The sequence below is a fragment of the Gallinula chloropus genome (genome assembly GCF_964237585.1).
Source record: "Gallinula chloropus genome assembly, chromosome: 1".
Classification (NCBI taxonomy): domain Eukaryota; kingdom Metazoa; phylum Chordata; class Aves; order Gruiformes; family Rallidae; genus Gallinula; species Gallinula chloropus.
The window spans coordinates 26,728,383-26,743,169 of NC_140085.1; the positions used below are offsets into that span (position 1 = coordinate 26,728,383).

The 14,787-nt window shown below is 49.0% G+C and overlaps 1 protein-coding gene across 2 annotated transcripts in view; it reads left to right on the forward strand.

Annotated features, from left to right (window-relative positions):
* Positions 1-12,389: 12,389 nt before the first annotated feature.
* DGKI (diacylglycerol kinase iota) overlaps positions 12,390-14,787 on the forward strand; it is a gene marked incomplete at both ends in the record, with an annotated part of 219,496 nt that continues 217,098 nt past the window's right edge. For both annotated transcript variants that reach the window (XM_084261008.1, XM_084261009.1), the window contains one exon: positions 12,390-12,580. In XM_084261008.1, the coding sequence (XP_084117134.1) occupies positions 12,390-12,580 (191 nt within the window). The remainder of the gene's footprint in view (positions 12,581-14,787) is intronic.

Genomic DNA, 14,787 nt, shown 5'->3' on the forward strand with positions numbered 1-14,787 from the left:
TGCCCAAACTGTGCTTCTTGCAAGTTGTCCTTGCTGTAGCACAGTTGAACCTACCCCAGTATTTGAGCAGGGTTTTGTCTGGTTGCTACAGAAGGGTGCTCAGACTCCATTGAGGATGGATTCAATGTGAAAATTCTAATTCAGCAGGCTAGCATAGCAGCTTTCCAGTTTACCAGAAGTTGTCAATTTATAAAAAAGATAAAGATTTTTTACGCTCTTTTTTCTTTTTTTTTTCCTAATGATAAATAAGGGAAAAACTAACATAGCCTTACAAGTAAGTTTTTACCATGTACAGCAGCTAGTTTTCCTGCAAGTATTCTATTTTGTAAAATACTGGATTTGTATTTTATTACAGCAGCTGCTACACCAGCTCCTTTCTTGTTCTTCATTCTCCTTAGACTTTCTTCCTTTGGTATCCTGTAGCGAAATGAATGGAAAGAATTTGGTGAATTACAGGGGGCTGTGGATCAGTCCTCACTGTGCCATTTTAAGATGTTTCACGTTAGTGACAGTGAAACAGGTGCCTGATTTCATGAGCTAGTGATGAGCTTTGGTGTACAGACATGCTTTCTAGGTAATGCCCTATGCCTTCTATGCAAGTGCCTTTTTATTACTTTCCCTTTGGTGACAATGAGAAGAGTGATGCTGTTGTAGTCTATTTTGCAAGTGTTCCCTTCTTGGCATGGGTCAATGTCCTTCTGAAAGTCTCTCTCCCTTCACAGTGATCCTCCTGGGTCTTCTGAGTCATTCCAGTATCCAACAACAACTTTTGTGGGGACTTTTAAAAATTTTTTTTAAAAAAATGATTTAAGGGTTTGCATAAATAATGAACACTGGTGGTTGCCACAAAGGATGGCTGCATTGCTCAGCCACATGAGGTCAGCAAAGTGACAGGAGAGAGCTGGGACTGACCCTTCCACTGCTGTATGGCTGCTCAGCACAAGTGGGCAAGGTCGTAGCTTAGAGGATTCCGTAATTTTTTTTCCAGAGCACCCGTGGTTTGCCACCCCTGAGGGCAACTGAATGGTTAAGTCTTCTGCAAGAGAGGCCTGAACGCTGCTCTTGTTAGTTTGCCCTGTGAGAGCCATAAGTAGGAGGCTGCTCTGCCTGAGCTCATGCCTATTACCAGTGAAATGATCACCTCCCACTGCAGATACAGCTGACTCCACTGTATTAAAACTGAAATTGAATCATTTCTTAATATTTAAAGGACAGATGATTTAGCAAAGCCCAGACAACACCTTCCCCCTCTCTGAAGCCTACTTCACTAGTCACCATTATAGCTTTGCTCTTCTGTTTGCTTAATTTAGGCATGTCAGTTCAAATCTGGTTGGGAGGTAGTCTTGTTTTCGTCTGGAGCATTCAGAACTGGCCACAGACTGGGTCAGGCCTCTGAGCTAATTCATCCAAGCCAGTATGGCCATACCAATTGTCCTGTAGCCAAAAAAAAATCTTGATCATCTATTTCTATAACCTTAATTTCTGTAATCCTTTAAGTTATTTTTAGGTACTCTTTTGGGGACTCTCTAGCACACACATTGCTTGGGGTTCTATTATATGAAATATTACTTCTTTATTGTAAGGAAAACCCTTGCTTTACTTCGGTGTGTTTGTGATTGTTTTTCTTCAGGGGCCTTAATAGAACAGATTTCTCTGCTAGATATATGGGGCCAAAGAATTTCCTGTCATTACCTACCCACAAGCTGTTACATGACATGGATCTCGCTTTCTCCAGAGGTGGTTCCTGCTTGTCTTACTGCCTGGCAGGGGCCAGAGGAGGCACTGCCAACCTCAGCAGTCCTGGAGTGACCCAGCCGTCGGTGCTGATGTTCCGCAGACCACATGGAGAGGCAGCTCTACGTGCTCTGTGTTATGGGCACAGGGAAGGAGTAGTAAGGGTTATTCGGGAAGGGTGCCAGCTTTTAATTAGCTCAGCTATATTACTTGAGGTCGTAGCCTTCTGCCAGTGTACTTTTTTCCATGATCAGTGGCTTGGTGCTGTAGAATAATGTGCGGGTATGGACAGGGTAGGCAAAAGGCCTTATGTGCTACTTAATTTCCATTTCCACTACAGGACTTAAGTGATCCTTAGAGTCTTCAACTGTAACTTTATGCTGCTTGTCAGCACCATTTTATACACACTAGTAAACTTACCTTTTGGCCCGTAGCTTTAAAGCGTGTCTAGATCTGTTGGGTCTTTGCTTCTAGGGAGATAAGCTACGAAGGAATGTAGGGCATTATTTTTTTATATATATATATATATATATATTTAAAAGTATCAAGCATAGGGCACGTGACAGTTCTAACCTTGTTACCAGCGTGTAGATAATGCTGGGGCTTTTCCCTCAGGCTGTTTATAGTTCTTCGCCGCATTTCTCTTATTTCATTTCTGCCATTCAATATTTTTCAGCAGCACAGACTAACAGCACATTAGGCTGAGGTTCTTAGGCCAGATCCCAGCTGGTACAAAGCAGCACGCTTCTCACTTACCGCTTTTGGAGGCTGCAGGTCTGATTTATACTGGCAGGGGACCACACCTATCTCTGTGTAATAGTGTATCTCGATATATTCTGTTTATTTCTTATGCAGACCTGAAAAATAATCTAGAAACTTTTCTTTTGTATTTTTTTTCCTCTTTTCTGCTAAGGAAACCATCCCACCTCTCGATTCCCATCCCCCCAAACTATCAGTGGTGAATTCTGTCTAGACGCATTTAGAATGTAGGTCAAGTAAATGAATGATACTAATTGCTACGTTGGGAGGGATTTCCACTGAGTATTTGGGCTCTAGATTCTAGCTAATGCCAAGAGGCCATTGTACAAAACCCACGCAGCTAAGAACAGAAGTATACGGAGTATTTTTATACTCTTGATGACTAAAATATTACTTTCTCAAGTCACTAATTAGAAGGGGAACATTGTGTATTCTGAAGGTGACATGGTAGGTCAGTACTTTGTAACTACAAAAGTTATACTAGCCTATATAAGTTGCTTAGTGCTGTGATGGATTGCTGCTTTGCACTGTAGTGTTAAGGATAAGCAGCTCTGGGAGTTGCAGTGGTGACTGAACTGGCTTATGTGTCAAGGTATTCACAAAAAAGGTGTAAGGATTCAATCAGTGGGCCGGGATATCCGAGTGTTCTCATGGCCAATAAAATAACAGTGGCCGTTCGGGGATGCATTGAGGGTGTGATCCCGTTCGTACCACATTTAGGGGATCAGCATCTGGTGGAGACTCCAGGAGTGAGAAGGAAATTGCCATTTGTCTTTGTGGTTTTCATGTCAGGCCTCTTCCTGCTTTACCTGGGTAGATGATGAAGTGACTCCCTGTGTAGAAGAGTGTTCATCTCACAGGAAACTCACATTTGTGGTGCTAAAATGGAGTTCAGATATTCTTTATTACTAGTAGTCTCTTCTCTGCCCTAAAGCCCGTCTCCATACTGTTCCTCCAAGAGCTGGAACTGAATAGGTGAGAACCAAACACGGGAATCCTGCATTTGTAGACCTATCTTACAGAAAAGACGAGAGAAATGGCAGGTGGAGGGACTCCTCTGACGTTACAGGTCTAATTCTTGATTCCATCAATCAGCAATGACTGTCTTTTTCATCGGTTCCCCCCATGTTCTAGCTTTACTATTCCCCTTGCTCTTTAATACTATGCAGTCCTGTTTATGCGTGTCTGACCTTTATGGGACACACCATTTTCCCTTCCAACCAGCAGGTAAAAATCTTTTTGAACTTTAACAGCCCATAATTAAGGGAGTGGAAGGGGGGAAGCAGAGGCAGATAATCAATTTCCTTTAACAGAACTCTGTTCATGTCTGACTTTGCCCTATCAGGTTTTCATTCAGTGGTGCTGATGTTACGGGATCTTGCTTTCCTCATTTGTGCAGTTAGCAAGAACGAGTGCCGGCCTGTGTGTCTCTGTGCACGTGTGCTTGGTGAGCAATTGGAAAACACAAACCAAAACAGCAGAGTTGTTTGGGGTTTTTTTTTAGTGTCTTAAGTGTCACTAAATGAAGGCATCTACCTGAACACGGAGGGCATGTTCCACTTGATGTAAGAGAAATTCGAGGTGTTTATCTCTGAAACTTTTTCACATTCCACATCACTGAGCACTCACAAAACTGTCGTGTGAACTGCTGTCTGAAGTCTGTCCTGTTCACAGCTGCTGACCGAAGTTGTTGCCCAGCGTCATTTTATGTGTGTGCAGAGGCTGGCTTGCCTTCCTGTGGGGCAGTTCTGGCTTGGTGCAAAAAACTTGCTGCTTTAGGCTTCCTTGTATCTTCTGGTGTCATTTTTGTTATGTAGAATTATGGCTTTCAATGCTTCCTTTGTTTTGTGTTTGGGGTTTTTTTAATGGTGTGAGTTAGCCTTAAAAAGTGGCGTTTGGGAGCTTGACAGCTCAAGGAACCTGATTTGTTGATCTGGTCTTCTGGGAGAGGACCTAAGGATCCCCCCCTTCCCCAGGGGGCACTACTGCCCTAACTGCCCCACCGCCGCAGTAGGATGCCAGCAAGGGGAACCCCTTTGCTCAGAGGGCCTCACAATATCCTTGAGATCCACTAGGCCTTCCAAGGGTAAATTACCTGGTGTCACCCTCTGAAAGAGCAATCCAGGGCTAAAGCCATCGCCTTGGGCCTTGCAAAACAATACCTTGTGACTCTGAGTCACTCCGCGTGTGACACCCCTAAGGCATTTCAGCTGATCTTTCCCTCTGTTCATGTGGATACAGTATGGGTCTGTGCACACATTTAGAACTATCTAAGATGAAAAGGATGGCGATGCTAGTGCAAAAGCACACCCCTCTCAACTCCTCGTTAAAGCTGCGTTGGAGCCTCTTCTGGCTGCAGATACCTCTGTCCTTTTGCCATTGAGTCCGTTTAACTCCGTGCGCGTCTGTTCGGTGCCCTCTGGCTTTGTACGAGTGCTGTCACCTGGATATGGTCCCACCTGACGGCGCAGGCGGCGAGCGCGTCCCTTGGGTGGGAAGGAACTGCTGGTTTTCCTTTTAAAATCATCTGCTTGATTCTGCAAGAGAACAGACTACCTGCTTCTGTAGCCTAAACATGTATGTAGCGAAGTATGTTATGCTTTCCATTTCTTGCAAATAAATATTTTCTGTAGAAAAAGCAAATGCAGCTTGTTTCCTTTCTTGATGGTTGGAAGAGATCTGGTCCCTCGGCTTCCTATCCATCTTCAGCACGGCACAATCCTGGTAATCTAATGTGGTTTAATGCACACAGCAATGTGTTAAACCAACAGTGTGGGTTTTTACTCAAGCTATCTGCCCTCCCCCCCCCCCTTTTTTTTTTAAGATTGGCAGAGAATTATAGCTGTAATGATGGGTGGAAATTGGGTGAAGGCTGGTGACATTTAATAATGATCTTTGAGTGCAACTAGGTGATACAGCTCCATTAATATTAAATTCTCTCTATAAAAGTGGGATCTAGGAAGGCTGATGCTCAGAGGGGCACTTCAGCCTGGTGATGCCAGTCTGCTAAAGCTTGCTGGAGCTTGATACGTGTGGGCCAGAGAGACCTCCAGAAGGTAAGGGCTTTCCCTGTGCTGACTTTACACTGGGCAACTAATTGTTTAAAAAGAACTCATAAAATATAGCTTTGTGCTTGGGCTTTTAGGGGTTTGGGTCCTTTGCTGGCCTCAGCTCCTTCCCTTACGCCAACGCAAGCTTGAGAGCACTCAGGAGCTTTCTCCAGCAATTCAGAAGCTGTTTTTTTGCCTGTGTGAACAGTCAAGGTAATACCCCTCAGCCCCGAAGCAGCATCCAGCCAGGGATAAGAAATGACTTTGCTGCTCTGAGTAGACCCGGGAAAGGAAAATACATTTTTTCCAGTCTGGGGACTGTGTGGTTTGCTGCCCATCCAGGGGAACTTGGCGATGGATGGCCTGGTACAGATGGGAAAATTGCCCGGCACAGGGCTGTTTTCATGACTGGTGTAGTCATTTGTATTACACCAGTTTTCTACTAGGAAAGGGACTGCAGATATATATGAGTCCCATACATCTGTGTAATAGGCACCAAGAGCTTACCCTCCACAGGAAATACTAGCGATGGAAGAAATGTTTCCAGCTTTACAGAACTGAAAACGGGAGCAGAGCAGATGGGCTTGGGGCCTCCTTTTCAAGGCCTCTTCAAGAAGGCTGCTGTAGAGGTTGCAGAAGTCAGTGTACCGTGAAAATCAGAACACCCTGGCCTGCACTAGATTTGTGCTTGATGTGGATTTTAGAAATTCCTCAGGTTGGCTGAAGAGGTTAAAGCAGAGAGCAAACTGGTGAAGGGGAAAAAAAGCCAGCGTAACAGACAACAAACCATCTCTTCTCTCCTGAGCTCTGCCCTGCTGCTTTTAACCTAAGGGTTGTCTTTGCTGCCCACCACAGTTTGCTATCCCAGGAAATGGAAAGTGGAATGAGAAGTTTGTTTATCTCCCCATCCAATCTTTTTGGTCTGTCCCATCATGCACGCGGCCTTTCTGCGGTGCTGTAGCAGAGCAGCTCTCCCAGGCAGAGCCCAGTTCCAGCACCAGAAGGTACTATCTCACCCTCCCTCGGTCACAGCAGATGACGAAGCAGCTCTCTCACACAAAATTCGGTTTCTGTACTTGAACAAAGAAGGCCTGTGGTGCTATTTCTTGGAAAGTGGGGGGAGAAGGGCCTTACTTTTGCCTTTGAAGTTCTGCATACTGCTCCTTTGCTCTCAATGTTGCAGAGGTTACCACGGCCACCGTCTTTCTCCTACTGCTGCTGGGTGCCCCTTGCTTTCTGAACAGGCAATTTCACTTGCCAGAACTATTGATCCAGGGCGCTCGTTAACAGCATCAAGCCTCATATAACATTTTTTAGGGGAAAATCATTAGACCGTGACTGATGGGGGGACGTTACCCCTGAGCTAAGCTTTAGCTAAGCTCAGTTCCCCCGAGCACGCGAAACACTGGCTGGTGATAAACGATTGGCTAAGGATCTCCTCGGCTCTCAGTGTTGCCCTTACAGCATCCTACAGCAGGCGATGCTGCAGGGAGCCTGTGATTAAAAAAGAAACCCGCGTACAATGGAGAGATGCCGGGTGATGAGCTGTCAGCCTCGCTACCTGTCACCCGCCGGTACACGCTGTTCTTCGAAACGCGTGTTACTGTTCCAATTCAGCGCTGAATTCTGATACCCTTTGAAGCTGATTCCTGTTGTGGGGCAGCAGGAATGCAGCTTGCAGTGCCTCTCATGGCACAGTGTGGGCAGTAAGTCTTCACCTTCTGCCGTTAGCTGTCGGTTGTACCTATCTTACAACTTCACCCCGCAGGTATTTCATGGCAGATTCATTACCGGTGCTTCCTTTCCTGGTTCGTTTGCTTTGGGTTGGATTTTTGGGTTTTTTTTTTTTGTTTGTTTTAGGAATGTGGACCTCATTATATTGGAGTTTGGGAGCAAAAGCTTGTCCCTTCGCTGTAGATAAAATCCTTCTGCAGGAGCCATGTCCTGTAGAGACTGAGGACTGGATGAGGACCGAGGAAATGAGCTTCTAAGTTTAGTCCTGCTCATGGCGTGCTGGTGAGTTTGGCTGATCCTCCTCTGTGCTTCAGATTCCTGGTCTGCAAAATGGGGCCAGCAGCAGCTCTCTTCTCTCTGATGAACCAAAACAAGGTGATCCAGAGGAGGTAGTAATTAGAAACAAAAGTATGCCTCACTTGGTGTTGAATGAACAATGCTGCTGTGCCTTGTTGCCTTTCAGCTCGTGCTTCAAAAAGTGACTGATTTGATTTCTCATTTCCTTGGGGCTGCCCCCAAACCATTGCCACAGAAGCTAGGAATGACTTGTTTCACTTTCTACAGTTCAATTAATCTTAAATTGGATTTATACAAGTTCTATATGTTGCTATAAAATTACTATTTTGTGGGTCTGTGCTAAGGAGGAAATCACAAGTTCTGGCCCTTACCTTTGCTGTGGTGCAACTGAGGAAAAATGACAGTTGTACCCTAAGTCCACATCTGCTGGGTTGTCTCACTCCCACCGTCCAAAGAAATGCTTAGGTCCTGGTTTGATCCATGGAATTTGTGAAGGGGCAGCACCCAGCAGCTCCAGGACAGGATCTGGCCACCGTCACCTTCACTGAGCGCCTTGGCAACAGGGCCTGGGGTGTATTTCTATCTGTGGCAGCCTACGTACAGTGCGGCAAAATAGCTGGAAAGCGGTAAAAAAAGAAGAATGCAGTAGAAAGGAACTTGCTGGAGAACTAATGGGAACCAGGCTGCAGGGTGAAGCTACTTTGCCCAATGGGGTGTTCTGAGGTGGCTCCATGTGAAGCCTCAGCATCCCTCAGTTACCTGATGGGTGCTCTACTTGAAATTCAGGTGCTGACCAAACCAAATGTTAGTGTGGGCGTTATCTATTGGCATTGGATCTGGGAAGGGAAGCTGGTGGCTGGTTCAGTCATGTTTAAATATAATAAAAACCCCAAACTGGGGGGATGCAATGTGTGCATGTGTGTGTATATATAAACTTAGGTACTTTTGTATGTTTGCATGGAGGTCAAATTTTGCGGGTTAGCCTGAGAGTGAATTTTGTATGACCATAAGGAATACAATTCTAAGCAGGCTGGCATCTTGCTAGTTAGCTTAGAATGCAAAACAAGTTAGGGGTGCCTCATCCCTTTCTTCCCTGCTCTCTGCTTTCCTATATCCACCTCTTTCCAGTTAGGAATAGGATCTGCTCTGAATAAAACTCATCACAACACGCACAGTCTGTGCACAACAGAGTGTCCAGAATGGGATTTAACAAGCCTGTGAGTCATGGAACAAACCTCCTTCCCTTGGCTTTACTCCGAAAGGCTGAATTCCCTCCTTTCTCCACATTTCCTCTTTCATTCCCACCATCCACTCTGCTATTCAGGGTGTGCAGTATGGTCAGAGCTTTCCACCCAGGAAAACAAAACGAGCTTCCCGCCTTCTGAAGCTTGTGGGCTCTCCTAGATGTGATCGCACAGAGTGATGCGAGGTGCTCCTCAACCCAACAAACCATCCCTTGGCTGAGTCGCCAGCTTAAGGAACATGATCCTGGCTGGGGGAATTCCATCTTTTGGTCCCCAGATACTGGCAAAACCTGCTAACAATCCATTTTTGTGCTCATCCTTTCCCTGCTCAGCCAGCGGTATGTCTGCAGCCGTGCCTCGGACCAAGCGTGATGCTCTGACAAAGTTTCTGCTGTTGCTGCCTTTGTCAAGCCACAGGAATTGACAGCTATGCTGCAGGTGTAAGTGTGTATGCAGGGCTTTCCTTCGCCAGCCTCAGATTCTCTCATAATTGCTCATATTCAGAAGAAAAAAAAAAGGCATAGGAAGTCGATTTAGCACTTCATGTTGCAAATGAGTCACCAAATTGTAGCAGTCAGAGGGAAAACAGGTAATCCTGGAGCAGGGTGTAAGTGTGGGCACGTGGGCAGAATGGTTCTTGACAAGCAGGAGCTACAGCAGCATTTAAGCTGGAAGAGGAAGACATGGCTCGGTGGCATGGATGTTTGCTGGGGGGGTGGAGAGGGGGTGTGTGTTGGAAACCCGGATTTGTTGTTAGGCTGTGCTCCAGATGCTCTGGGGGAGGTGAAGGGGGGACATGGAGGGGTTTGCCGGGGTGCGGGACCTGTTCTCGTGCAGGCACAAGGCTGGAAGAACGAATCTGTGAGTTGGCCTGTGCTGTCCTGCTCTTCCAGCTGCAAAATTAATTTGCTGATAACGTGGGTTTTGCACATGCCATTGGCATCTTCTCATAGCAACAGAGCACACGGTCTTGACCGATGACAAAACCTCTAAGATAAACATCTGAGGACCAGAGGGGTGCTTGTGGCGCTGCTCCTCATCCTTGAAGCTGCCCGTTGGGTTATGTCTGAACTGGTCTTCAACAGTTTCATCTCAGAATGGTTTTGTTTCCTTCTGCAAAATAGAATTGTCACATACACTTAAATTGGACGCTTTCGCTGGCAGCATGGGCTGCTAATTTCCCTGGAAGCTCATCTGGAGACTTTCTGCCTGATGTCCCAGCTCTGCATGGAAAAATCATCGAGGGTTTCAGGAGAGCTCCATGCTGGCATGCAGATGTCTCTGCACATGGCTCAGAGAGCGGGATCCAGACCTCCTTTTAACAGTTCTGCATGAGAGCTTTAGTTTTACTTATAATAACCCATATATTGGGGCTTGGACCTGATGATCTACCTACATTCTGTGATTCTGTGATTCTGTATTACATGGGAAAACACACTTTTTTTCCATGCACTTCAATAATAACTAGAAGTACTCTGAGGTTTTGGGGAGAAAATGTACATATGTGTCGAGGGCAGCATATAGACATGTAGATGATGTGGGCATCAATTGTGCATAGGGTTACATGGTAATTTTGAAAGTTGGAATAATTTTTAAATGCTTGAATTGTGGTAAGAAGATGCTCTTTTCATCACCCTTCTGTACTGCCAACAAGGGCAGGAAAACGTTGGCTGGCTGGCTCAGAGACCCTGTCACTCCTGAAGTCAAAAGATGGAAATGGGATACATGCTAAGTGTGGAGAAGTTGGATCTTTAAATAGGATTGGAGAAGGAGCAAGAGTCAGGTATAAAGAGCAGCTCTGAGAAGGTCTTGGGGGTGTTGGTAGTTGTAAAGCTCATTGTGACCCCAGCAATGTGCACTTGCAGCCCAAAACCCCAACCATATCCTGGGTTGCATCAAAACCAGTGTGACCAGCACATCAAGGGAGGTGTTTCTGCCCCTCTGCTCTGGTGAGACCCCACCTGGAGTGCTGCAGTCAGCTCTGGGGTCCTCAGTACAAGACACATGGAGCTGTTGGAGTGAGTCCAGAGGAGAGCCATGAAGATGATCTGAAGCCTGGAGCACCTCTCCTATGAAGACAGGTTGAGGGAGTTGGGATTGTTCAGCCTGGAGAGACCTTACTGCAGCCAGTACCTGAAGGGACCTGCAGGAGAGATGGAGGGTGGCTGTTTACAAGTAGTGGTAGGACAAGGGGTAATAGGTTTAACCTAAAAGGGGGGAGATTTAGGTTAGATGTTAGGAATAAATTCTTCCCTGTGAGGGTGGTGAGGCCCTGGCACAGGTTTCCCAGAGAAGCTGTGGCTGGCCCCCTTCCTGGCAGTGTTCAGGGCCAGGCTGGATGGGGGTTTGAGCAACCTGGTGTAGTGGAGGGTGCCCCTGCCCATGGCAGGGGGTTGGGACTAGATGGTCTTTCAGGTCCCTCCCAACCCCAACCAGTCTGTGAATCTGTGATAATTGGCCTAAGTCTGATTCAGACCCAAAACTTCGCAGCATTTGCACGCTGGGCACCTGTCCAACCTTCTGCTAGGTACCAGCTCTGCTGTGGCACACAGCTGACAAAGGGGCAAGGCCAGGCAAGGAAGTCATCCATGGAGAAGTGCTGGGTCTGAGAACTGTTCCTGTAGGGTTTGCTTTCTCCATAGGGTGTCATTGTTCATGTTCCTCATCTTTTATTCTTAGATCTTTCTATTTTGGATCACGCTGCCTTGGAGAAGCTTGGATGCAGAAAAGAAAGCGTTTGGCCGAGCGTCATTCCTGCTGTAGTTTCTGTGTGGCCCCAGACCTTCACCTTTTCTGTCCTTTTTAATCTTACCTTGGCTGTCGGCTCATGTGCTCAGACAGCCCCTGCTGATGCCACCTCGGAGCGTTCTCCATCGTCTCCCCCGGCGAACAAAAGGGAGAAGTGGGGCAGGGGGTGGGAGGACAGTTTCTGTTCCTGAGGGGCACCGTGACGCTCGTGTCGAAGGATTTCTCCTCGGAGTCGGGCGCTTTGTGTCTGACCGCCTCAAATTGGGGTTGCCTGGGGCAAACGCAGCCGAGCTCGATACGTGTGAGCAGACCGGGGCACAGCGGGTGCCCTGCCCCGCCCGAGTCGCCCGCAAAGGCGCTTCGCCCGTGGTACCCGGAGGGAGCCGGGCACGGCTGAGGCCGGAACCCGGCCCGGCGGCCCCGCATCTCCGCGGCCGCTGCTCTGCGGACCAGACCGGGCCGCCACCGCCTCCCTCCCCCCGGGCGGCCCGACGGTCTCCTTGACGTGGGGGCGGGGGCGTGGCGCCGCAGGGCGTGGCGGAGGGGGGCGTGGCGGCGGGCGCGGCGCGGCGATTGGCCGGCGGGCGGCGGGGCGTGGCGGGGGGGTGTGGGCGACCGGGAGTTTCCCACAATGCCCCGCTGCAGTGCGGCCGCTGATGGATGCTGCGCGGCCGCGCTGCCATTTGCAGCCGCCGCGGCTCGCAGCGCGCCCCGCGGCCCCGGGAGCAGCGGCTCCCCGGCCACCGCCGTCCCGCAGCGCCTCCAGCCGCCGGCTACCCCTCGCCTGCCCCCTCCTCCTTCTCGGCCCCGCTGTCCCACCGCAATGAACCCTCCCGCCGCAGCCAGCGGGGAGGAGACGGGGGCGGCCGGTAGCGGCGGCTGCCGGGGGGCCGAGGGTGGTGGGGAGGCGGCGGGTGCCGCCGGGGTCCCGGAGGAGCCGGGACTGTCAGCGGCGGAGGAGTCGCTGGAGGAGAAGCTGCGGAGCCTCACCTTCAGGAAGCAGGTGTCCTACAGGTGGGTGCCGGGCGGGCGGGGCCGGCTCCGGGCGCCCTCGGCGCCCCTCTCGGGGACACCTCTCGGGCACCGTGTACCGGCGGGCGGGGAGGCGGCAGGCGGGGTCCGGCGGCGGTGCGACCGGGCAGCGGAGTAAGGGCAGCACCTTGGGGCTTGAGGGGGCTTTTCCTTTGTCCTGAAGCCTAAAAGAGTACCCCCGCAGATAGACATCCCGCTAAGCCAGCGACATGCCCTCAGCCCAGCCGCGGTGTTTGCGGCGCTCCTTCAGCGCGGCAGCGCCGGGGAAGACGGGGCGGGGGACGGCGTACGTGGGTGAACTTCAGAGTTACTCGGAGAGACCGTCAGGGATCTCGCCCGGCTGCCGGGGGAAGAGGTCTGCTTTATGCTTTGCCCCTCAATGAAAACACGTCCGCCCGCGTTCCCGGCGCCTCCAAACGCTCGCAAAAGGGATCGGAAAAAACCCTTTCTGGTGGCATCGCTGCTCCCGAGGTTTGAAGCCTCACGGAGCGCGGGTCCCCGCTCCCTCCCGCTCCCCGCCCGTGCCGGCAGCCGTTGCATAAGCCTCAGCGGTTGGCAAGACAGGTGGGCTGCTGTGCCCGAACCCCACGCGTGGCCGCGGGCCGCGAGTGGGCCGTCACCGAGCTGCCACATACCCCGCTATGTCCAGAGCAGGGTGCCACTCTCACAACTGGGTCCTGTGTTTTTATGGCCGTCTCTGATAGAGGATAAATAGGCTCCTTCCTTCCGTGAGTACACCTGTATGAGTGGGCTGCCGCGGGGCTTCTCTGCCTTGCTGTCGCCATCAAGGATCTGTTAACGCTCAGCAGCCGCTGACAGCGATTGCTGTCTGAGCTGCTTCATGCCAAAAAGTTCTCGAGTCTTACCTAATTCTGGCTGCGAAGCCCCGGTGGAGGCAGCACGCCATCAGTAACTAGTATTCCAGCCTGCTTAGGGATGAGCCCTCTTAACCGGGAGGATAGAAAGCACGGAGCTGCTACATATTTCATCCCTGCAAGGAAAGAGTGTCTGTAGCTCTAGGTAAACCAGCTGAAGAATCTCCTCTGACACAGGGACACCTTTTTTTAACCTGCTGCCGATTTACATCTGAGGTAGCTCAGTAATGGTTTGAGTCTGCCTGTGGTAGGGCTTAAAACTGGAGTAATTAAATGCTCTTAATAGCTAAAGTTTTATCTAAAACTTCATGTATGCAGGGGAACTTCCCCATAAAGGCTGATGCTCTCACTGGTGAGTGTGAAGTTTGGGATGATTTATACTAGACTCAATAAGGTGAGGGATGTGAAAAGGAAAACTTCCTGGACACCTAAAGAGCATTGCATAGGTCACCACTCCATACTTCTGGATCTCTACCCTGACAGTTTTCCCAGCATGTGCTATTTAGGGGTAAGTAGTGTTGCAGGTAAAGGCAGATTCTGTGGGTGGGCTGCTGAAGTACTTGCTAGTAAGACAGGTTTGATATGTGTCTGCCCCTCGTATAGAAGGCATGGGGCTTGCAGTAAGTCTTGGAGGTGCTTCTCCTCAGGCTCTAAACTCCCATTTTTATTGCATTCGCTTTGGCATACTCTCCTTTTTGATGAGGGGTATTAAAATCTGTTTGTCATGTCCTGTTCTCTGGGTCATCGACAAGAGTATTAGACATGGGTATTCGTGAAGCTTTCAGCGTGGCGTAGGCTTGTACGTGTTTCATAACAAGCGCTCGTAGGAGGAAAAGTTTGGTTTACTTCTCTTTTTCCTCCTGCCTCTCTTTATCTCCCTTTAGCCAGTGTGAAGCAAGTCCTAAACCTTTAGATATAAAACCCTTTTTCTAAGCATCTCTCAGTTAGTATTATTCATTCTACTTGACTTAGGATATATGCGAGAAAGTACGTTTTCTTTGCATCCTTGGATTTCCCCACCACCTTTTCTTCTTTTGGAGCTGGTTTCCTACAGGTAATGCACATTCCCTCATTTATCCACAATGAGAACAGCCTGAGTAGATAGAGGAGTAGAAAACTTCCACAAAGGAACTCCACTGAGTTCTCCATACCCCTCACCCCCCCAGGCTCCTTCAATTGCTACCATTTCTCTCAGTAAATTACGGTGCTGAAATACAGGTGTAAATGACTATATTATATACAGGAAAATCTATTTACATTGGCACTTGGACTCCTTTATCTGCTGGCACCACAGAAGTTATTCAAGGCATCATA